The sequence below is a fragment of the Bombus flavifrons genome, chromosome 8 (genome assembly GCF_040668555.2).
Source record: "Bombus flavifrons isolate JBK064 chromosome 8, iyBomFlav1_principal, whole genome shotgun sequence".
Classification (NCBI taxonomy): Eukaryota; Metazoa; Arthropoda; class Insecta; order Hymenoptera; family Apidae; genus Bombus; species Bombus flavifrons.
In genome coordinates, this window is record NC_138449.1 from 12,448,582 (window position 1) to 12,472,877 (window position 24,296).

Genomic DNA, 24,296 nt, shown 5'->3' on the forward strand with positions numbered 1-24,296 from the left:
TAATTACACAGTTTTGCATTATCTTTATGTCTCTTTTACTTATTATATTTCTGGTTTAAAGTAAGTTTATACCCTCACTTAATGATTTTCAGATATGTACAGTTATTATAAAAGAATAACAATTTTTCTACAAAAATTATTTGCATATTTGTAAATTACTTAGAAACGATTCTTTATGTATAAGATTTAAACATAAAGTACGTTGGTATATGTAGCGTTAAATATCATAGGATGCGTACGCGTGTGGACTATATGAGGCTGGGAATGGATGGTTGGAAACAGGAGGTGTAGAATTGTTGTGGTGATTTTGACGAAAGTATTTACACAGTAAAAATTAATATAGTGAACATCAACACTTGCAAATAATTGTATTTCCCTTAAAAATACTTTAAATACTATTGTTGACGCATGTAATTACGTATAGTAAAAGAGCATTTTGCACCGGCTTGTAACGCATAACTGTCTTCAGTCAAGCAAGAATCGATTTACCTTGCGATTATTCTATAACTATAATGGAAGCTTTAATACCTGTAATAAATAAATTACAAGATGTATTTAATACCGTTGGTGCTGACGCTATACAGTTGCCTCAAATTGTTGTACTTGGAACACAGGTCAGTTAATATTTTTTAAATGGCAAAAAAATAATTGGTAACTACAACCGTAATTTGAATATTTTTTCTGTTTGAATGTAAAAACATACACTTTTTAAATTATAAATAATGTCGAAATTCTTCATTAAATATAACATTTTATCTGTTTAGAGTTCTGGAAAGTCATCTGTAATTGAAAGTTTGGTTGGTCGGTCTTTCTTACCACGAGGTACTGGTATAGTTACTAGGCGTCCTTTAATATTGCAACTTGTTTATGCACCTAAAGATGAGCGTGAACACAGAAGTGCAGAGAATGGAACATTAAACTTAGATGAATGGGGCACATTTTTACACACAAAAAATAAAGTCTACACAGATTTTAATGAAATCCGTATGGAAATAGAATCTGAAACAGAACGTATGGCTGGATCTAACAAAGGAATTTGTCCAGAACCAATTAATTTGAAGATATATTCAACATCAGTTGTTAACTTGACCCTCATAGATCTCCCTGGTATCACAAAGGTACCAGTTGGAGACCAACCAGAGGATATTGAGGGTCAAATACGACAACTTGTATTAAAATATATATGTAATCCTAATTCTATTATATTGGCTGTTGTTACTGCCAATACTGATATGGCTACAAGTGAAAGTCTAAAGCTTAGCAAAGATGTAGATCCAGATGGAAGGCGTACATTAGCTGTTGTTACTAAATTGGATCTGATGGATGCTGGTAGCCTATTATTATTATTAACATCATTATTATTATAATACATATTTGCTGTTACTTAGAATTTTTAATTTATCATAATAATTTGTAAAATCATCATATTATATATCATTCTAGGAACTGATGCTATAGATATATTATGTGGTAGAGTCATTCCTGTAAAATTGGGAATAATTGGAGTAGTTAATCGTTCTCAACAGGATATAATGAATAACAAAAGTATCCAAGATGCATTAAAGGATGAAGCTGCATTTCTGCAACGTAAATATCCTACTTTGGCAAATAGGAATGGAACTCCTTATCTAGCTAAAACATTAAACCGCTTACTCATGCACCATATCCGGGACTGTCTCCCAGAATTAAAGGTAATAATATGGATTTTGATTGCTAATAATTTACAGTACATAGCTAGAAAAAATTAAAAGTAAACATAATCTGGTAGAACTTATATTTTTCAAAAACAGACAAGAGTAAATGTAATGGTTTCACAATTTCAAACCCTTCTTAATTCATATGGTGAAGATGTTAGTGATAAAAGTCAAACTTTACTTCAAATTATTACTAAATTTGCAAGCAGTTACTGTTCTACAATTGAAGGAACAGCTAGAAACATAGAAACAACGGAATTATGCGGTGGCGCTCGAATTTGTTATATATTTCACGAAACATTTGGGAAAACACTAGATTCTATACACCCGCTGGCAGGTCTTACAAAAATGGATATTTTGACGGCGATTCGAAATGCAACTGGTCCACGACCAGCGCTATTTGTACCAGAGGTTTCTTTTGAATTATTAGTTAAGCGACAAATTCGAAGACTCGAGGAACCCTCATTACGATGTGTAGAACTTGTACACGAAGAAATGCAAAGAATTATTCAACATTGTGGTACCGAAGTACAACAAGAGATGTTGCGCTTTCCAAAATTGCACGAGCGTATCGTTGATGTTGTAACGCATTTACTACGTCGACGTCTTCCACCTACTAATCAAATGGTTGAAAATTTAGTTGCTATAGAATTAGCATATATTAATACCAAGCATCCAGATTTTCATAAGGATGCAGCTCTTGTGTCGTCTTTATTAAAAAATTCTAATGTGGATCATGTAAAACATAACAGGAAAGTTCCTTCTACTACAAGTACCACAACAAATACTCAAGTAATAGTTTCAAATGAAACAGTAAGTAATTATTGATAACATTCACAATTGTCTTAAAATATTTCAAATGTAGTAATCATTAAACTTATATAATAGTCATAAAACATGTATAATCAGTGTATTTACCATCATTCATTGTTATAATATTTTCAAAAATATTTTTTTAATATTTAATAATTTTTCAAACGTATTTTTATAAAGATGTGATTAATACATAATTTTATTTTATTTCGTTATTAAAACATTAATATTCTCTGATCAATGTATTTTGTGTGTTGTGTAACTAAATGCATATAACGTTCCTAACAGAATGTAAAGTCAATCAATAATCAAGATGAAGTGGCATCTTTTCCTGAGCAGAGCAAGGATCAACAAGGACATCAAATGGTATTAAGTAACTGGTTGTTAAACAATCTTATGCCTCAAGGAAGAACTGATTCGACTAGTTCGATTGATGGTTCTCCAGTAAGAAATCGTGAGAATAGTACTTCTCCTCACCAAAATTCAAATGTAGTAATTGAGATGCAGAAAGCATCTCCACAACAGAAACCAGTAAATCTATTGCCGGAAGTACCAGTACAAACATCTCGTAAACTGAGCGAGCGAGAACAACGAGACTGTGATGTAATTGGTAAGGATAGAAATGTAGTACACTTTTCTAGAAAATAATGTTTTATATTGTTTCTATTTATATACACCTTTTCTTTACAGAAAGATTAATAAAATCATACTTTTATATTGTACGAAAATCTATACAAGATAGTGTACCAAAAGCTGTCATGCATTTCCTAGTCAACTATGTAAAAGATAATTTACAAAGCGAACTCGTAACACATTTATATAAATCAGATCACGCAGATGTTCTTTTAAATGAAAGTGAACATGTTGCTGTTAGACGCAAAGAAGCAGCAGATATGCTAAAGGTATGCATACAGAAATAATAATAATTTTGTTCTTGATATAAATCTAAATTGTTAATCTGTCTGTACATTTCTCTCTTTCTTTGTTACAGGCACTAACTCAAGCTGGTCACATTATTAGTGAAATCCGCGAAACGCACATGTGGTAACTTATTTTATATATTATTCACATGATTAATTTATAGTTCAATGTAGACAATTTGATGGTTTAATAGATAAATTGACAGATAAGATCACATGTACGTCTAAACACTGTATATAATTTGTATTTTTCGTTCAAGTAGTGTTTACAATTACAACAACAACTTTTAGGATTTTAATGTACATTTTCTTTTAGTTTTATTTTAGAGATATAAGGAATAAAATATACAGTCACATGTGCATTTATAGTAAATATCGATATTAAATGATCAAGACATTGCCACTTACAACAATGGTGCTTATACCACACTTTTGAAAGCCTTACCAAAGTTATGCGAATGTCTAATTTACATTAAAACATCAATCGTTCTATAACTACGAAATGTAAGGGCAAATATAAACGATTATGAATGCTGAGCAGTTTATTATATTTTGTAACATTTTGCATCACATGAAAAAATTGAAAAAAGAATAGTAATCTATGCAAAAGGTATATAATATAAAAATCTTGTTTTTTTTAATACTTGTGATACAGATCCTAAGTCGTGTGTACGATTGCATGTTCATGTATGCATATATATATATGTGTTCATGTATTATATGCATATATATATATATACACATATAAATATTTTTTGCTGATTTATTGTTATTAAGAAGTACAGCCAAACTGATTGTAACACTGAATAATACATTGTTGCGTTTTGATAGCTTCCATGTTTGGTGTGGTAAAACACTTTTCAATAAACTGTATATGCTCAAGCAATTGAGGGAGAGCCTGTTCATAATGACCTTCATACATTTTAGAAATGGCATCTAATCTTTTCTCAACTGATTTTCGAAATTGATTCTTTATTTTTTTTAAATCGGTTTTCTTATTGCACTTACAACATTGTTTACTCGATACGTTTTGTGTATGTTTTTCGTCTAATGTGATTGTACCGATAATTTCTGAACACATCTTGCATTTGTAATTCATTGTTTCGGGTAGCGGAAATTGCCAATTTTGTGTACAAGCTTCGCACGTACATAAGAAACGATACTTTTTCCATAAGTATTCAAGCCTTGATAACCTTTTCTCGCTAAGCCAGTGTGGCCCATAACAATCAAGAATCTCAGTACCCTTACCAATAAAACGTAATGTTCTTAGCACAACTGTCCCTGTCGAAGATTATTTATTATATATTATTATTAGATTATTTATAATATATAAAACATAAGAAATCATTAATTAAAAGCAATTAAAAGCACATTTTTTACCTGACGGATAAGAATGACGAACTACGTTCGGATAACAACTATGGTTTATAAGACTAATTGAAGGATAAATTGCTCCACCTATATTTCTGGGTTCCCAAACATGCGTTTTTTTATCATATATATTTTCTACAATTTCATAAGCATTGCAATTAATAGCCTGCAAGTTATGCAACATTGCTACTGCCAAGTAGATAAAAGATTCTTTTAAGCAAATAACGTCCATTTTACTCAAGACAAAAGTAAAGCACTTCGCTAAAAATATAGCTTCAATAGCACGAGCAAGATTTATACTAGATTCTATCTTCGTACAATGAGTTTCTAAATTTAATATAGTATGGTAATCGTAAGTACAATAAGCTTTATTTATGCCTAAATCTTTATATTCCTTATTTTTTATTGTAACATAATCTCGGAGGAAATTGTCATTCATAAAAGGAATTTTGCTTCTTTCCGGATTGTTGTTAATTTGTTCAGTAGTTAAAGATAAAAATGCTGAAATTATCATTCTATACGCTAGCAACAAATGCGATGTGTGTTGCATTGATTCAAAATCATTTCCATAGAAAGCATCAAATATAAAACATTCGTATTGATGATACATTTGCCACGCTTCTCTGCGACATTTTTCCGAACAGAAAGATACCTGTAGAAGTACAGACTTATTCATATTTTTAAAATAATATATTAACATCATGTTAATAGAATAATAAAATACGAGAAGACAAACATGAACATGAAACACGATAAAAACGAATCAAGATTATTTATATTACTAACTGTTTGACAAAAATGGCAAGGAATTTTAACACTTTCGCTCGATTTAAGAGTAATATGACAGTGAAAACAATTTCTATCGAGCGCTTCTTTATTTGTACTGAATGCAAATGGTGTTTCGACAATAAGAACAGATCCTGCTTTGATGTTTCTGGTAGCTATGAGATGACGACCTCGTTTCTCATCAAATTGTAGTTCAACAGCATCCGAACAACTTTTAAGAATGGTATGTTGTTTCCCATCAACGATCGGTATCACTAATGCATTTTTTTCTATTAATGCATTCTCGAAGGTAACACTTTGACTTTTATTGTATTTTTTACGCAATCTTTTGTCCTGAGAAGATGATACTTTCAAATTTTTATAGCATTCACGCTCTAATTGGATACATGCTTTTCTACATTCCGAGAAATCGTTCAAATATTCAGTAGTTTTATCGTGAAGGTTTTCAGGAAGTGCAAGCATGCATTCGCAATATTTCAAGCATTTTACGAAAGCTTTTGAATTATAACAATCTTGTGCGCAATCTAGAAGCGCATCCAGGAACAATCTACTATTTACACTGGCCTTAAACAGTGTTTCAGTAAGGATACTACTTTTATCTGTCTCTTCGTGCACAATTCCATCCTTAGCTATTATTCCGCGACTTTTCCTGTAAAGTTCTGCTGCTTTAATATCATCCTTACCCCTATATGACTCAACTATTTTTACGTTTTCAATATAGGGTATGTCTATAAGAATCTTTATCATTCCCTCCCTATCTCCCTTTTCAGAAAATTCCTTGAAACGATTTGCATATGGTTCTACAATTGCAGCATTATAAGCAACTTTGAAAAATTCGCTGAAGTTGATGTACCTATGACAAATTTCAATCATTCATACGTATTCAATAATAAAATTAATTTAATAATTAACGCATAATTCAAATAGCCATGTGCATAGCTAATTTAGATTTCTAAATGTGCTAATGGAAGTTAATAGATGGTAACTAACGGAAGATCGAAATAGTTCGAGTAATAACTTTTTAACTTCTACACATGTATTTGCGGTGATATTATTTTTTACTCGTGGTATTTTAACGTATAAATTAAACCTTGTCATTAATTTATGTGCTTATAAACTTAACTATAGTTCAGTTTTGAATATAAGATGCATAATATATTTTTCTAAATGTATAAAAGATCATAAGAAAAATTGTTTGCTTACCCTTTGGTAAAAGACATGATTTTATAAAATATTGATAAATTATGTAATTATCATCAAATTAGCAGTTGCACGTTTATTGTAGATACATAACAAGACGAATGAGCTGTAAGGAATTCTAAAATTAGATCTTAGATTCCACGCTCAGACGTATAAATGATACCTATCATTGCATTTTAAATTTAAGATTGTTATTAAGAAATAACACATTAAACGGACTAACACTATTAATACTATTGTCGTGCATTACCAGTTTTTAGTATTTGATAAAATTTCAACGATAAAATGGATATAACCAAATTTGTAAAAATAAACAAAAATTAATATAATGCATATATTTCAATATTTCTAGTGATCTACAAAAAATTCAAGTGTATGCTTATGAAATATTTTAAGTAATTCTAAATATAACAATTTGCAAATTCTGTTAGAAATTAAAATTTAAACATTGATTTTTAATACAACTTTTTTACAGTTGATGTCACTAGTGTAGGTAACTATCAAGAATACTAAACGTCACATGATAAAAACGGGTGTGAGCGCTGTTCTCTTACTTTGTACATGAAATGTTCTTATTTTAAATATTTCGAAAACACTACGTTGTTAACATATATTTTAAAGTTGAAATTAATCATTTGTTAACGTTTTCGCATTTCTCTTAAGGAAAACACGTAAAACAGAAATTAAAAGTAACACAATGAGATACATCTTGGGCACTACTTTTGCAAGCACTGCTTCTGCAACTACTCTAGTATTAGGTATTAATTGACTTTTATCTATTAAATTATTAAATAATCAATTTCTCAAATAAAATCAAATATTACAAAAGCTAGTTATTCAAAGTGAAGCAAATTTGTTGCAAATTTTATTAACAAGAAACTGATTATAGACATTTTACCTTTGTAAAATTTTGTATGCCTTAAATATCTTAAATATCGTAAATAATGTTTTATTGCAGTATTGTATCATGTATTTACTGGAAAAGGAGAGCGTGTTAGTGTCGCTTGGTAAGTAAGCACATTTAAGTTAAATATAGTTTTTATTCAAAGTTCCAAAATACAAAAAGTTATAAATATGTATATATGTATGTATAGAAGGATATTTTTATGAGACAACATTATTAGGTTTTTAGAAAATACATCACCACACATGTGGGCAACTCTTGGTATTGGTCTTGCAGTTGCTCTGTCTGTAGTTGGTGCTGCATTGTAAGTTTCATTCTTTTATAGATATATATAATACACCCTCTTATATATATATATATATATATATATATATATATATATATTGGATAATAATATGAATTCATTGTTTCAGAGGTATTCATACAACAGGAGTTTCAATTATTGGAGGTGGTGTAAAAGCTCCAAGAATCAAAACGAAAAATTTAATTTCTGTAATATTTTGCGAAGCTGTTGCTATTTATGGATTAATCACTGCCATTGTGTTATCTGGAATGTTAGATGAATTTAGTTATCCTATTTTAAAGGAAGAAGTTCGTAATCAAAATTGGTTAGCTGGCTATTTAATATTTGGAGCTGGGCTAGCTGTTGGTCTTGTTAATCTCTTTTGTGGTATAGCCGTTGGCATTGTGGGTTCTGGTGCAGCTCTTTCTGATGCAGCAAATTCTGCTCTTTTTGTTAAGATTCTAATTGTAGAAATCTTTGGCTCTGCTATTGGACTCTTTGGATTAATTGTTGGAATTTATATGGTAAGTTACTCATTAAAAATATTGCTATGTTTAAAAATATTAATAAATTTGTTTACATTTATAGACGTCTAAAGTAAAAATGGGAGATAAGGTATAAGTTTAAAATAAATAGAAATGTTACGAAAAGAACCATGAAGTATTTTTTAGAATCACAATATTTCATTCCATATTTAGTAATGATTAAAAAGAAGATTAACACAAAAGAAACTATTAAAAGAAATAGCGTTTATGGAAAAGAAAATAAATACTGGAAAAGATGTTAAAAAGCATAATTTGTTTGTTTAAATTAGTATAAAAAACCTTTGTACAAGATTGGTATTTGTTGTTACAAGAGGTTCCAGGGAGATTTCAATTTGAATAGCAGTTACAAATTAATAACTTAGATATATAGACTTTTGTGTATCAACCATGTGTATAAATAACTATTTCTGCTAGTGTAAAGTTTATTGCTGTAATGCAGTCTTTTGATTGGTGTTCTGAGTGCGTTATAGCGCTCTCTCTTTCAAATGTGTCTACTGTATATATCTTTTTTAACCAAAATATTACATTAAATAAATATGATACTATGTTACATTCATTAGTATATGTGTAAAATATACTATGTATAATATTATTTATGAGCTGTCTTATCTTTATTAGATAATACAAAAAATATACTTCTTTGTTTTATAATAGTATAAAAATTCTTAACTAATACATTGTATAAAAATTCAAGATATATAATATATATATATATATATATAACCAACAATATTAAAAATTTTCCTCATCCTTAATACAATAATAATTGGATAATTGCACATATGTAATACTATCATTTTCCACAAGTCATTATAGAATGAATGTTTTTAAATGCCTTCTCCAAGCATTTTACATATTCGTTTGCGTTATTATTCCTTTTATAACTTGTCACAATAGCTCCCAATCTTTCATCTTGAATCATGTATCTAAGCATTAGAATAATGTGTTTCAAACAAAATATTCAAACATTTCATATATGTTATTAAATTGCAAATATGATGCTTGTAAAAGTAATAAAGAAGAAGTATATCTTACCCAATTCCATATCCATTATTTACTACTGGTCCAAAACCACCAGCACATATAGCTGGATCTGACAGAGTTGATGTAGATAAAATATTATGATTTATATTGTCATACGCTGGATCCGAAAAAATAGCTGGTTTCGGAGTATTTGAATGCTCCCAAATTTTTTTTAACGCAAATAAATGTCTATCAAATCCTTGCCCTATAAGGAAATATGTGGATAAACTTTCAGTATCGTTTCAATGTTTATTGATATGAAATTTAATGTTTTATAATTACCCATAACAGCTTCCTTGGAGAGTTTATTGTGAACGTTACTGCAATTAATTATTAAATTTTTCAATTCAGATTTGGATAAATTATTATTCTTTTGAGCTATAGCTTCACATGCTTTTTTCGTTTCAATTGTGCATGATCTCAAAGTTTCTGTTCGACCATGTTTAAACGCTGCTGTACTACAAGATTCATACGTTGGTACTACACAGTTTCTTTGATAATATAAAGCTAGCTGGAAAGCTAACTGCATAATTGCATCAGGACTTACACCAAATGTTTTACACTCATTTTTACCAAATTCATTAAATATCATATGATCAACACTTAATTCTCCTATCCATTCTCCAAATTTTTCCTTTTGTCTATTCACAATATTTTGCACTTTGTCATCTATGACAAAGTTGAGTTTCTCGACTTCTACTGCTCCTTTTTGGAGATATTTAATATCATCAGAACAGAATTTTGGTTGTTTTGTTATGTCATTACCTATATCCTTAAAATGAGAAAGGAAAAAGAAATGAAATTGAACATTAAAAACTTATTAATTCATTTCTACACAGTTACCTTCAAAAATCTTAAGACAGCTACACCATCTCCCCATGAATGTTCAAAATTTATTCCAGCATATCCATCGTTTGTAACAATTAAAGAAAATGATTTATCAAACCACCTATTTGTTCCATCCGCATGGAGATATGTCCTAATTAACTTATTATAGTCAGTTCCAACATGCATGTCATCCAATATCATTGTAAATATAGCAGAATCTATTTTTTGTAAAATTTCTTGGTTACCAATTTGTGATAAATATGCTCTTGTGTTGGCCCACAAGTCACGTTCTGATGTTGTAAGTATTCCAATAGGCCTTTCATTGATGGATATGGTAGCTCCTAAAATAGATTCTAAACAACTGGCTATTTCTTTTGGTTTACGAATATAGCCATTTTCATCTATTACATTAAAAGAGTAAAAGTGCCCTTTTCTCATGACAATTATGTTTCTGCCAGTTGCATTCTCATAAATTTGATCTTTTTCTGGCTTTGGTAATCTTGTTGTATTAAATAAGTTGTGATATTGTGACATATCTAATGGAAAGGCCTGAAAAAAATTTTTTTATTTGAGATAAAAAAAGATTATTTCATAGTATTTATAATTCATGTAGAACTTGTGATTTTTACCTTAAATAAATAAGCTCCATACCAACTGAATTGAGGAGGTAGAAGTCTTGTAATAGTATGGTAAACATTATTCTCATTTGTTTTAGGCTTTAAATAAAATACTTCAGGTCGTAAAACATTCTCTTTTAAAGACTTCATAAATCGTAATGATGATACAATAAGATTTGTGGCTTTTACTAATTGTATATTATGTTCTGGATTTGATGCTGGATTAAGGACTAAGAAAGGATTATAGTTGATAGGTAAAGGTCTACGATCTCGAAGATACATATCAAACCAAGGTTCACTAATATAGCTAGTATCACGATTTTTGGTATCTTTTTCAATTAATTCTTTATGCAATCTAATACCATCTTTAGTCAAAAATTCATTAACATAAATTTCAGTTTTTTCTAACTGTTCCTTAGATAACAATGGTTTTTGTGCATTTAGATACCTTCTACATGTATCCTCTAATTTTGGAATAGGTAAACGTGGTAGAGATGGTTGAAAATGCATTGTTGGAGTCTTACTTTTTTCAATATATTGATATGCTTCATCTCCTTTTACAGATATACTTCTGTAGAAAAAATATATGTATATATATATTTCTTTCCTTTTCTTTTTTATGGTAAGAGTATAATGTTTTACTTATTAGTAATATTTTGAATATTCAAGTGTTATTTACCTCGGAATTTGTAAAAATAATTGCACTTTACCCTGTTTAGTCTAAAATATAAATATTTTATTGTAATCATAAAATCGTTGTACATAAATTATGTTTTAAACAAATAAAGTTGGCGAATTTCTTACCAGTTCTTTTTTAAAATAATTACGTTTGAATACAAAAGGCAGCATATTGTACATATTCTATAGTTTCTATTTATACTGGTACACACTATATATATATATATCAAACTTTATAAAAATGGATCTATAGATTATTACAAGTAAAATTGTAATAGAAAAAATATATTGAGTAATATCCTTTTTACATCAGTACTAATTTAAATAAATGACACTCATAAATCCTTCTTAAAATAATGGTTAGTATTAATTTTATAGTCATGTAGAACAATGTAGAAGAAAGTGTGTATAGTATATACATATGTAATATATACCCATTATTCATAGTACTACAAAGTATGTAATAGTATTAGTACTACTACTTGTCTTTTTCCTTTTTTAATTAAACATATAAATATGTATAAGACTTATATATATATATATATATATATATATATATATATATATATATTAATATTCTTAATATTCTTAATATATATATTCTTAATATTTACATATCTATACTAGTATTTATATCTATATACTATATCTATACTTATATATACTATATATCTATATAGACTATATATCTATACTATACTAGTATCTATACTTAATATTTATATATCTATACTATGTAAATATTAAGAATTAACGAAAGTTAAAAGTTTATACGGATGCATTTACAAGAATTGCCACAAAAGTATTTATTTAGGAAAACACGTTTTTTAACCAATGGTAAAACACTTTCTACATAATCGTAAGTGTTCGTGATTGGTTGTTCTAACGCGTTTCATGAATTTCCCGCTTTTCAGAATGATATAGAAGCGTAATGGAACATTTGATGAATATAAATAATGTATTGTGCATTTTTCAGTTTGTTTTCTCAAAATTTGTCAGAGTTCTGTATGATTTTTTTTGATACGGTTGAGACTGTTTTGTCATCGATTAAAAATGTGCCTTAGAAAAATGTTAGATATATCATAAAACTTTTGTGTGAACAAATTTTCTATTCTTTGTGAATATGTACATTGTAATCAAAGATTCTTAGTGAGGTGTAGTGAAATTCGGAATAGTACGGAGTGCCAGAAACAAGAAACTAGAATACAGTTAATTTGTATTATATTGTTTGTTAAAAAAAATGAGTGGTTATCGTGAATGTAAATGTCAGCATTAATGTCATAAAAATTTAAGGTTAGATTCGTGTTACAAGTTGCATATTACATTCTCATAGTATTACTTTGTTTATATGATAAAAGTGTTTATAAATAAATTATTGAAACCAGAGAAAATCTACAACATAGGTAGCTCAAGAACATTCTTCTTCATCATTTTGATAGTGTGCATCGCTCAGTGTATTACTTTAGATACAGCCATCTAACATCTACGTGATATGTTTCAACTTTGGTTACTGCAAAAAATATAAACATGTTAGTATAGATAAATCAATGAATAGGTTTTAATATATTTGATAATTAATAACTATTCTAAAAGAAGAATATGTAAACAAATTTTTATGTACTTAATAATTTATAGGGCAGATCGAGATTATGAAATGGGTCCAACTACAGAAATGATGGTAAATGATTTTGATGATGAACGGACTTTAGATGAAGAAGAAGCTTTAGAAGGTAGTGAAGATTCTCACAACGAGTTGTCCAACTTACAAAAGGTATAATTCTGAAGTGACAGAGCTAAATATTTAACATATGCGATGTTCATTTTGTAACAAGATTCTGATCCCAACTATTCTAGGATCAAGCCTGTGAAATGAAAAAATCAAGCCCATAAATAATTACAATTATGATAAGTTTCTACAACACTTTGGACTCAAAGTGCGTTCTCGTAGTGAGATTCGTATGTTTAGTCGGTTTGCTATATGTGGCATAGTAATCATTCGTGTTCTTGTCTCCTTTCAGGAAGGTGATATGCCACTAAAAGACCTACTTGCGATGTATGGATACGGGGACCCGTCTACAGAAAATTCGAACAGTTCAGACCAAATGCTAATCCCATCTGGAAGCGGCGATCCAGAAATTGAAGAACAGTATTCAGATAAGGGAGATAACGACGCGGATGACGACGAAGATGATGACGAAGCGGATGCAACTAGTAACGAGCCAGATCTCAAGCAATTTTACACAGAGATGTTGGTAAAAGGAAAAGATTCGTCATCGTTGGTGTCAGGATCGACGATGAAAGGAAGTAATACCAGTGATGTAGGTACTGGAGACAATAACAGACGACACAGAATTCCCGATGATGATGAAGACGATGAAGAAGGTGAAGGGGAAGAATGTTCTATGATCGATGGTTGTAGTAACAATGAAAATACAAGGACGACTTCAACAATGGGTGGCACTACTACTGCCAAATGCAGTAGCATAACCGCGCTTGCTAGCTGTACAAACGATAATACGGGAGGTGGAGTAGAAGGTAGTGTTAGCAGTGGTATAGTAGATGGAGGAGAAGATGGAATAGTTAGCGGTGGTATAGGTAGCGGTACGTCAAGATTATTGCGAAGCGTTTCACGACCACAGAGCGAAGAAGAAGAAGACGATTGCGATTATAGCCCAGACGAAGAAGAATGGAAGAAGACAATCATGGTCGGTATTAATTACCAAGCGGCTATACCAGAAGGTCTCTGTCATTACGACGATGCTTTACCTTACGAGAATGAGGACAAAATGCTGTGGGATCCCAGCCACATACCCGAAGAGGAAACTGAAGAGTTTTTAGAACGGGCACAGTTACCAGCCGTGAAAGGTGGTTCTCTGCCTACAGGATCTCATATTAGAGATGACGAGCAAGCTTTATATCTATTGTTACAATGTGGTTACAATCTTGAGGAGGCATTAAGAAGACGAAGAATGAACGTTGTACCGCCAACGGATGCAGTTAGTCTTTGGTCGGAAGAAGAATGTCATAATTTTGAATCTGGATTACGAAGTTACGGAAAAGATTTTCATCTTATACAGAAGAATAAGGTATGCATCAACCTCGAACTACTTCCCAGTAGTGAGAAACAATTGTACGTAACATAAGGGTCATCGTAACAGGTTCGAACGCGATCTGTTGGCGAATTGGTGCAATTTTATTATCTTTGGAAGAAAACGGAACGGCATGATATATTTACATATAAGGCTCGCTTAGAAAAGAAGAAGTATGCTTTACATCCTGGTATCACGTGAGTATTTTCTCTGATTTACACCAATAGAATTAATTGTTTAGAAGATCAAATGTTTATAAATTTAAATTGCCACAATGATCGAATATACTGTATTTATATCTTTTTTTCTCCTTTTCTTTCATTAAATAAATCTTCATTAAATTAAGTTTCAATGAAATCATATAGTTTCTGTTGTTATATTTTTATGTTACGATTGAAAACTTGAAGTATGACAAGATCGTTGAATCGTAAGCAGGGACTATATGGACCGATTTCTGGAAGAACAAGAGGGTGTTCGCGATCGTAGCAGTTCACCAAATGTTCATTGCTTATTGTATGGTGATGCGAAACGGCAAAGGTCAACCGTTAATGCTCCAAACAATGACGAAGCAAAATCGGCGGAACCATGGGATGGTACCGTAATTGATCCTTTAGCAGATTCGAATGGACCAACGCCAGCACCGCCGCCACTCCCTCCTCCACCTCCACCACCACCGGTATCAACCGCTGTGACTGTATCGTCCTCAGGTTCTGTTTCAACTACATTGTCATCATCTATATATTGTACTACGTCAACTCGTCATTCCGAATGTTCACCGTCCGATTCTAGCTACACTAACCCACATATGTGGTCGAATTTGACGTCTCGAAGTCACTCTACCTCCTCTATTGTAACGACAATTACGATAAATACGACAACAACTAGCACCGTTCCGATGGTTACGGCCGTTGGAATTACAAGTACGGTTACAAGCAGTTCTACCATCACTTCTGCCGCCTCTAATAATTTTTATCATTCGAGAGTGACGTCGAGAAGCAACGATGTACACGATTCACCATCGCCAGAGAACATTTTACCTCATTTGCCCCCTTAGCGTCGAACACGACTTTCAGGTTTTAAGCCTGGAAGACGTCCTATGTCTTGGTGCGATGTGATCCATTTAACACTCGCGTTATCACTATTGTCGTAACATATAATATTCGTTAATATCATGAATTATATTTTTGTACTGTATCGTATAAATATGATTATCGATCGATATAACGGAAACAAAGCAAAGAACAGGTTTTTCGCAAAACTAAAATAAAATGATAGCAAAATAAGTAAATCGAAAAGATAATTAAATAGGATAAGTGGCACGTGAACGTGAATTATTATAGCTTTTTCCATTTTCTGCTTTCTACTTTCTGACAACTACTTCTGGTTCCGTAGATGAGATTCATACAGGAAGATGAGTTTAAAGTATTCGTATTTTACAAACTAATTAAACGTTATTAACGTTACAAATGACAGGATTGTATAAATTGGATGCAAAATTTATGAAAATAATTATACTGTTGTCGTCTAAGCACTAGGGATGTGCTAGAATCCCATAGTCAGTTTGGGCCCCAAAAGTATTTGGAGACTCGAGAATATCGGGATTCCCGAGAATTTCGAGAATGCGGACTACATTTTAGGACTAGCTCTGTTGATACTAATGACAAAGTGAGTTCGGGTTCAGAAAATTCTCAGCAAATCTCGATATTCTCGAAATACTTTCGAGACCTGATCTGACCCGACCCGATATTTTTGGTTCTCGCACATCTCTACTAAACACGTGTCTAGCTCCTGATACTTCTAAGTGTACAAAAAAAGCGATCTATAAGTTTGATGAAAATCAAAATTTCGATAATCTTCTAAAATGGTTAAATTAAATGAAATTTAATGAAACTGTACTTATTTCTTTTTTTTTTCTTTTGTATTTTCACCAAGGATACACAACATGTTAGACGACTCTAAATATGTTGGTTGTCGTTCTATCATATTTTATTTATACGAAACAAATTTTAAGCAGCACATTTGTGTATCCTTGCACTTAATTTCTTTATCCTTTACACACGCTGAAGACGTAGAATTATATCTTAAATAAAAAATCGTTACTTTATTGTGAATTTCCATATATACTATAAATAATCATAAATTTTTACTTCTTTTGTACGATGCCGAATATTTTCCTGTCGTTTTCTTCCCTTTTTCAAAGAGTTCAAAGATTTATCGCAATCTCGATGCTGTTATGGATACTGTGTTAAATCTAGCGATTCCACCACTGTTTTCAATAATTTCCTCATCAAAGGTAAAAACTGTACACTACTGATATTGGTTGTGAATTTTCCCGTAGTTAATATGTCTTCTACAAGTTCCTTTCTTTCTGTCTCTTTTAATCTGGCGGGTAAGACAACTTGATTGAAGTCAACAGTTTGTTGAATAGTTCTTACGCTTTTGGCGTCGGGATTAATTAACGATCCTTTAACCTGCCAATCGTCGGGAGTACCTCGATGTTCCAGAAAATCGAAGAAAACTCCTAATTCGGTCACCGTTTCGCGCGCTATTAGCTGACGATCTCGAAGTGCGATTCTTGGACTCCTGACGCCTTCTAGGGCTTGACACAAGATTAACACGAGATTGACTTCAAGAGCGAATCTCGTATTATTTTCGTCCATAGATTCGAACCAAGGGTCGCTAAATTTTTGATATTTCGCTACGACAGGGCTATCATTTCCGGCAGGCACTCCTTTCGTTACGTGTCTGCCGCTTGTCAAGGCCGTTGCTCTTGACAGAATAGTATTTTCACAAATAAGTGGATCGTACGGTCTCCGCACGAGTCTTGGGCTACTTAACAGTGGCACAGTTACATCTAGGCCACTAACGTACACCAAAAATTCACTCGCTACGTTGGAAGATGATCTCGAAGTGGAACCGGATGCCGCATGGATAATCCTCCTTAAATCTTTGCTCGAATGCATTCGTCGATCCTCTGGCGCTGCATGTTCCCATTCCTTCTTAGCGGAATCTGATTTATCTGGTTGGCCACTGAGAGAAACGGACAAAGTACTCACAGGTTGAGATCGAGAATGCAAAGCCTGCGTAAATAACTGTGTCGAGCTAATTATCGTGCCGTAAGTTAATCGTGGGCCGGAACTCATGCTCATCTGAGGTGGTCCGAAGTTCATTTCCGCCATGGGAGTATACCAAAAGTCTTGCGTATATATAGTGTCTACAAGAGTGTTTAGTCTTGGTGAAAAGTGAACGAAGCTTAACGCACAAGTTGTGTTTATAACGATCAATTTGTTAACTAGTAATTTTAATTCACCACTTGGTGATCTTTTGTCACAAGACTCCAATTCCTCGGCACTTTCTACGCTGATACCGTCGATGATGAACTTGAGAATTCGCGGTCGCAGTAACAAGTTTACGGTATTATCGTATGCCAAATACATACATTTGATCAGAGTCTCGCAAACGTTTGGCTGTATCGAATTCCAAACGTACGGCTGTGTTGCTACGATATGAATAAGAGCAACAAGGGATTGTACCAGATCGGCAGCAAAAAGATCAGCTGTATGTCTTAACAAGGTCGATGCAACCATTAATTGATATTCGTGAGAATTAAAAAATGTGACGATAGATTTTATGTAGATGGTAGGTGTTTCTCTAGTCACGAGTCCTATTACAAATTCAAGACCGAGCGTATAGAGTGGCCACCAATCCTGGCATCGCCACTTTCCATTCGGGCAATCGTTGTACAACGAGTCCAACATACTGTTTCCAATGTCGCTGGGAGGAATTAGGCTCAACCATAGTTTTGCAATATCATTCTCATTGACGGGATGTAGAGTGTACGGCGAACGAATGATTAAATTGAGCAAATTAAGAGCGGCCGTACTAAACCTTAAATATGGATACTTTTGCAGAGTAATACCGATGCATGTCATCAATTCCGGTATCATTTGTCGAAGTTGCACGCAGCTAGACTTTCGTTGATGCTTCAAAGTAGAACTTCGTTCCACGTAGGAGCGTAATAATTGGCTAACCATGCAAACAGCCAGTGTTGCTGGTAAACTTTCCCGAATCCCGCGAACGGTTTCCGCATTTCTTTCATCGGCATTCTTTTGCGCGATCACACTATCGATGGTGACTGTTTTGTCAATACCTTTTCGTTCAATCGAGTACTGTTGCTGTTTTCGTTTTTCCAATTCAGTAGCGGCTTCCTTCAACTCCTCTAACTCGCTGGCAGCGATTATACAAGAATGCGATAAAAGATATTCGAGACTCGTCACGTCTTCGCGTAAAGTGCTTTTCACACATTGCACGCATCCGAGAAGTAGAGAAATCAGCGTTTGACGCAAAGACTTTCCATAACTGCGATAAGCTTGGCCGATTTCTTGCATTAGCTGGGTCAATCCCGATTTGAAAATTCTAGAATCATCGACGCACATCTGTTTCCAAGAGGTGATACATCGAAGCGTTAAAGACGCCAGTAACATTGTAATTTTTTGGCTAGAAACATTATAAGATTGTTTGATTCGTTCCAATAACGATTCTAAAGAACGTTGCGTTATCAATTGCGCTTGGGATACGTTAATAGGATAATTTTTTGCTATTCTTTCGTCGGTTAACGTGACGATAAAATTATACCAAGATTCCAAATTAGTTTCATACAAGGAATCCGTAACATTACTATCTCGCTTCTCATTTCTGTTTGACTCTTCGCTATCGGTGTGTACATCATCCAGTATATATATCGTCAGTTTCTTCCAATAATCCGTTGATTTATCTAAAAGTTTCTTCAGGTTCGTGTTAAAATCGTCTTCCAACGTGGTACTTTTGAATAGCTCTAAAGTAATTATATCCAGCAGATGAGAATAACCTTTCACACCTGGTACTATTTCTCTAAAAAGCGGAGCAAATAATTGAGTCCAAAAGTTCTCCCGCTTTCGAAAAAAGTTAACAAGAATCTCGTTTCTATGATACCACATTGCTCGTAATAACGTCATCGTGCTGTTATACAATTTGTCACACACGATGTTATCTTTTTCATAGATTCGATTTAGGTATTTAACTAGAAATTGTCTGCATCCTTCTGTAAAAAATTCTTCCACCGATCGAGGAAATATTCGTTTGCATTCTGCTGGATGTACAATATTAAATAGAGCTTCCGTCAGACCGGGTTGCTTTTCTAGGCATACAGCAACCAGTTCAAGAATAGCGACTTTAACATCCGCGACACAGGTTGGTGACATAAGCCCTCTACGAGAGGCAAAGGTCTCTCGTATAGCGGTACCGTCCATACCCATACAAACTAGAAGCGACATAGATGATCCTTCAGCAAATTTTTTCAACAGTCTAACAGCCATCGCTTGCAAAGGCGGACTAAACCAGACATACAGATAATTCACAATTGTAGGCACTATTAAGAGACCGTTTGGTACACGAGGTGAAGAATATAAGGCAGCCTCTAACGGTGACCTATCTCTTATTTCAAGACCCAATGATTTTCGAAATATTAGTAATCTATTTACTACGGACAAGGCTAATTGTACACTTTTCATCGCTTTGAATCCCTTTCCTCGAATCCAATCTGTTTCCGCCATCATTTTATTATGCAAAGTACGTTCGCCAGTACGGATCAGTTTTAATAATGCGTGTCGTGGTTCTAAATACAGTAAACTATACGCGACAACAAGTTGTAATTCATTACGTATATCCTCCTTTGGTAGACTAGATTCGAGCGCTCTATGAAGGCAAAACATACTTTTTAACCATAAGTCGGTTCTTTCCGCGTCCAAATCGAAATACCAAGAATCTAATTTCGGTAAAACACCTTGCAATAAAAATACCATACCAGGTATTTCTATTGTATATAGAGCTTCCTCGTTATACTTTCGGATTAAATATTTCGATAAAATATCTAGATACGCGTTTAGAATTGGATACGAATGTGCAATCGTTTCTATAGCAGATAACCACGACGCAATTATACCACCATCGAAAGAAACCGCCTCTGCAAAATCTAATGTTTTTTGATACCGATTATTGAATCTTGGATAAACACCAGCTCGCATTCGTGACAATATTTCTTCCGGATACTCCAACACGAGTTCGGATGAAATACCGATGCAAGCTGCAACTATTTTGTATATGTACATTTTCTCTTCAGGTAATACTGTATAAGAAAATCTGTTTATGATTTCAAAACTTAGTTCTGTTGGGATGACCATACTTTGTCGTATCCATGTACGTTTGGCTAATGTTTTTAACAATTTTAAGCCCTGTGAAACGTGTTCGGGCAAATTTTTATTCATTTCATTAGTTCCTGTAATTCTGCCACCTGCTTGAGAAAAAAGTTGTTCTATCTTGTGATGTAAAGCGTCCCAATAGCTTGCCTTTTGACGAAATATCACTATTTCCCGTTCACTTGACAATATACGTATATTTTCACGAGGACAACCTTCTAATATCGTATACGAGTTTTTGTGAATTATACATTCTTGCTCGTATGGTCTCAACGGTTTATTATGGTCTCGTTGTCGTGGTATCTCCAATGTTAACGATTGAAGATTATCCAGTTCCATTGCGATTCTTTCGGCACTTAATTCTGACGCGCTCGCCAATCCGATTGCAATGTTCGTTAACGGTTCAAACTCGTATGGAAACTGTTCAGCTGCAAATTTATAAATCAGCCACAAACCATCGTTACGCTCTTCCCAAAATCGGGCCGCAGTTTCACTAAATTGAATTGTAGCAGCTACAGCATTGAAAATATCATTTAGCGCGTTCAATTTATCTTCGTCAACGAAAGCACATACCAAAGTAAGAAGATTATATACACTGCTTCGTACAATTTCAGCATAATGGGTTTTTTCACAAATCATTTCGCTATTCATCAAATCTTGTAAATAATGAAAAACATTCAGTTGTATAGCTTTAATACCGAATGGTCTAAATCGATTCATCGTATCAATATTTTCAGGATCAATGGCATAATTTGCTAACATCCAGGATAAGAATAGTGGACTATCCTGAGGAGAATTGTCGCGAATGCATTTTTGTTCAAAAGTTTCTTGCATACTCTTTCTTACGCTCTGTATCCACTCTTCCATGTTGGGACTATAAAGAAGAAATATTTTTAACATAAAAATTATAGTTCATTCTAGGTAAAAATATAAAAAAAACATACTGTTTTCTGACATCTAATGTTACTAAAAATAAAGCTGCTTGACTATACTGTATTTCTTTAATTTTTCTGGCAATTGCTTTTTTATCTTCGTGACTTTTTGTACTTGCTAATCGCCTTGGTTCTCCCTGTAAATGTAAAATTATCAATTATTAGATATGAGATACTATCCACAAAATATACCAAGATATGTAAACTTTGGGCAATGCTTACTCCGATGCTTTCATAAAATTTCATAAATTCGGTCTCGGCGATATGAATATCGTGAATGATGACCGTTAATATATGCAGTAATTCTCGCATTTCTATAAGGCTACTGTTGTATAATCTGTGTAGGTACTCTTCTGTACACAGTTGCGATCGTATCGGTGGGTTTACCGTTTTTAAAGCTTCTATCTGTTTTCGAATAGATTCTAATAGCGTACCAAATAGGACATCATCGAAAAACTTTGCAAATTCTTTTTGATAACGATGCCCTTTATCTTTATATTCGACCATAAGTTTAAGGCACTTTATCACGGTCATTCTTTCAGAGTAATAAAATTCCCAAATATCGTCGATCAATGCTTTCATCGATGTAAAATCTATAAGTTGCGATGCGAAAGTTTCCGCGCAATTTCGATACTCGTATTTTATAAAATTACATACTAAATCCCATGTAATTATGGCGTCTAAATTCTAGAAAAAGAAAAAAAGAAAACAGAATGAATCGATCATTTTTCACGATAATTAAGGAAAGAAAAATTAGATGCAAAAATTTATTTGTAATACGTACGAGAAGTGGAGCCAGTTTACTAATTAATTCGTACATTCTAGGGGATGGATCATTTTTGGGAATGTTTTGAAGCGATGCTTCGGTATATGGCTTAAAAAATAATAGCCCTTCTTTAAGCAGTTTAGTTTCCTTTTTAATTTCATCTTCTACTAATTGTTTTTCACACCGGCACACCGTATCCGATATTAAAAACCATAATTCCTTGCAATAACTTATATTCCATATAACATGAATTCGTCATTCGTGACAGTGATAATATGAAAAAGATTTATTTTTATGAAGCAATAGAAATAGCAAAGATTTCATTAATTAAATAAAATTTCAAATATTATTTACTTACGGTAAACTTCCTACGGTAGGTACTTCCATTTTCAATACGTTCGTTTATATAAAACATGTAAAATGTGTTAAAAATTTCTTATAAGATGCTTAAGGTATACGAAATTTAACTAAATATATCATTTAAACATCCTATTTATTCCTATTTTACTAACATGTCTTTAAAACTACTATTATAAACAACGACCGAGACGTAACCTCAATCGGCATATAAAATCTTTCGTCGATACCAACGTACGAGTTTTCGGTTAATTGAACGATAGATTTGTATATTCCTAAAACGATGATGTACTAGGGATTTTAGGTTAGTTTATGTTGGTCGCACTGTCATAGATTTCCCGCCAAGAAGTGGCGCGTAGTTACAATTATGGCTTCTCGTTAGTCGAATGAAAGTGATTCTTTCTGGAAAGTTTGTAATTTTTGTACAGAAATTAATGTTGTTAGTATCAAGAAGCAAGTATACCTGATAATATTTATTTTAGCATAATTTTAGGGGGTGTTGAGTGATGTCCAAGAATTATCGTGTAGTGGTATCGCTCGTTTTAATTAATTTTCACGGATGAATAAGTAGTACACTGTGTTATTGTGTGAACGTCAATTTTCGTTCCAGGCAAAAATGAATAAGATCGAAGGAATCATTTCTGTTAGAACCGTACGCAATATTCTTGTCGTAGTCGCGATTACGTACCGAGTTAGAATCGTCTGTTTTGCGTGTAAATCATGATATTTCTCATACTATAGTAACTGACTAGATTACAGTAAAATATGCATATGTTATTCTAAACACAACGAAGATTCGTAGTTCGTAAAGATACGAACGGCAAGAGTTGGTACTCAATAAACATTAGGAATAAAGATTGGGTTTGTAAGACGTGCGAAAGAAAAATCAGTCTGAAGAGAGCGAGATAGAAAGAAAAGAGCACTGTTACAGAGACAGATGTCGGATACATTTGTTACAGTTAATACCTGTAACTAGGTATAAGAAAGTTGGCAACTGGCTTATCACGCTGGTTACTGGTCGACGGCGGATCATATATTTTTTCTTCTTATACAAGCTTGTTATCCATCAAAAGAAGCTGGTAATTTTGTCCGCTACAAACTATAAGCTTTTCGGGGCAATACCGACCTGCCGATACGTTTGAGGTTTGTGGTAAGTAACAAATGTCGAATCGGTTATCGTTAACGCGAAATCAGAAATTTACATGAAAATAAAAATAACATGAAAAAAGTGCGTAGGTGTCATGACAGCTGCTGTAG

At 32.7% G+C, this 24,296-nt stretch overlaps 6 protein-coding genes across 13 annotated transcripts; 3 read left to right on the forward strand and 3 right to left on the reverse strand.

Moving 5' to 3' along the window:
• The first annotated feature begins 170 nt into the window (after window positions 1-170).
• On the forward strand, window positions 171-4,045 carry Drp1 (dynamin related protein 1). Of its 2 annotated transcripts, XR_011173750.1 has the most exons (8): window positions 171-614; window positions 765-1,329; window positions 1,444-1,691; window positions 1,791-2,507; window positions 2,796-3,117; window positions 3,198-3,409; window positions 3,499-3,645; window positions 3,744-4,045. XR_011173750.1 is itself a non-coding variant. In XM_069117884.1 (7 exons), the coding sequence occupies exons 1-7, from the start codon at window positions 513-515 to the stop codon at window positions 3,553-3,555; spliced, it is 2,223 nt and encodes a 740-aa protein (XP_068973985.1). In that variant the 5' UTR covers window positions 171-512; the 3' UTR covers window positions 3,556-4,045. The 2 variants fall into 2 exon arrangements, 1 of the variants encoding a protein (XP_068973985.1); XM_069117884.1 differs by having other exon boundaries at window positions 3,499-4,045.
• On the reverse strand, window positions 3,153-7,384 carry LOC138182239 (SET and MYND domain-containing protein 4). 2 transcript variants are annotated; one of them, XM_069117885.1, is made up of 5 exons: window positions 7,250-7,384; window positions 6,788-6,890; window positions 5,585-6,437; window positions 4,808-5,450; window positions 3,153-4,708 (listed from the first exon to the last, which is right to left on the reverse strand). In XM_069117885.1, the coding sequence occupies exons 2-5, from the start codon at window positions 6,802-6,804 to the stop codon at window positions 4,200-4,202; spliced, it is 2,022 nt and encodes a 673-aa protein (XP_068973986.1). In that variant the 5' UTR covers window positions 6,805-6,890; window positions 7,250-7,384; the 3' UTR covers window positions 3,153-4,199. The 2 variants fall into 2 exon arrangements, with proteins under 2 accessions (XP_068973986.1, XP_068973987.1); XM_069117886.1 differs by lacking the exon at window positions 7,250-7,384 and adding an exon at window positions 7,008-7,226.
• Window positions 7,306-9,112, forward strand: LOC138182248 (V-type proton ATPase 21 kDa proteolipid subunit c''). Its single transcript, XM_069117906.1, has 5 exons — window positions 7,306-7,542; window positions 7,743-7,791; window positions 7,909-7,992; window positions 8,102-8,495; window positions 8,560-9,112. The coding sequence occupies exons 1-5, from the start codon at window positions 7,482-7,484 to the stop codon at window positions 8,590-8,592; spliced, it is 621 nt and encodes a 206-aa protein (XP_068974007.1). The 5' UTR covers window positions 7,306-7,481; the 3' UTR covers window positions 8,593-9,112.
• On the reverse strand, window positions 8,652-12,054 carry CPT2 (Carnitine palmitoyltransferase 2). The gene is made up of 7 exons (XM_069117887.1): window positions 11,789-12,054; window positions 11,664-11,704; window positions 10,997-11,555; window positions 10,383-10,916; window positions 9,822-10,311; window positions 9,552-9,744; window positions 8,652-9,442 (listed from the first exon to the last, which is right to left on the reverse strand). The coding sequence occupies exons 1-7, from the start codon at window positions 11,840-11,842 to the stop codon at window positions 9,310-9,312; spliced, it is 2,004 nt and encodes a 667-aa protein (XP_068973988.1). The 5' UTR covers window positions 11,843-12,054; the 3' UTR covers window positions 8,652-9,309.
• Window positions 12,055-12,558: 504 nt separating this feature from the next.
• Window positions 12,559-17,056, forward strand: LOC138182220 (mesoderm induction early response protein 1). 6 transcript variants are annotated; one of them, XM_069117824.1, is made up of 6 exons: window positions 12,559-12,955; window positions 13,048-13,191; window positions 13,298-13,433; window positions 13,681-14,748; window positions 14,821-14,948; window positions 15,184-17,056. In XM_069117824.1, coding segments are annotated over exons 2-6 (1,956 nt in total). In that variant the 5' UTR covers window positions 12,559-12,955; window positions 13,048-13,189; the 3' UTR covers window positions 15,806-17,056. The 6 variants fall into 6 exon arrangements, with proteins under 6 accessions (XP_068973925.1, XP_068973924.1, XP_068973926.1 ...); XM_069117823.1 differs by having other exon boundaries at window positions 12,559-13,191; XM_069117825.1 differs by having other exon boundaries at window positions 12,559-13,191; window positions 15,187-17,056.
• Nup188 (nuclear pore complex protein Nup188) lies at window positions 16,826-23,274 on the reverse strand. The gene is made up of 5 exons (XM_069117822.1): window positions 23,041-23,274; window positions 22,701-22,911; window positions 22,139-22,603; window positions 21,929-22,053; window positions 16,826-21,858 (listed from the first exon to the last, which is right to left on the reverse strand). The coding sequence occupies exons 1-5, from the start codon at window positions 23,067-23,069 to the stop codon at window positions 16,983-16,985; spliced, it is 5,706 nt and encodes a 1,901-aa protein (XP_068973923.1). The 5' UTR covers window positions 23,070-23,274; the 3' UTR covers window positions 16,826-16,982.
• Between the last annotated feature and the right edge of the window lie 1,022 nt (window positions 23,275-24,296).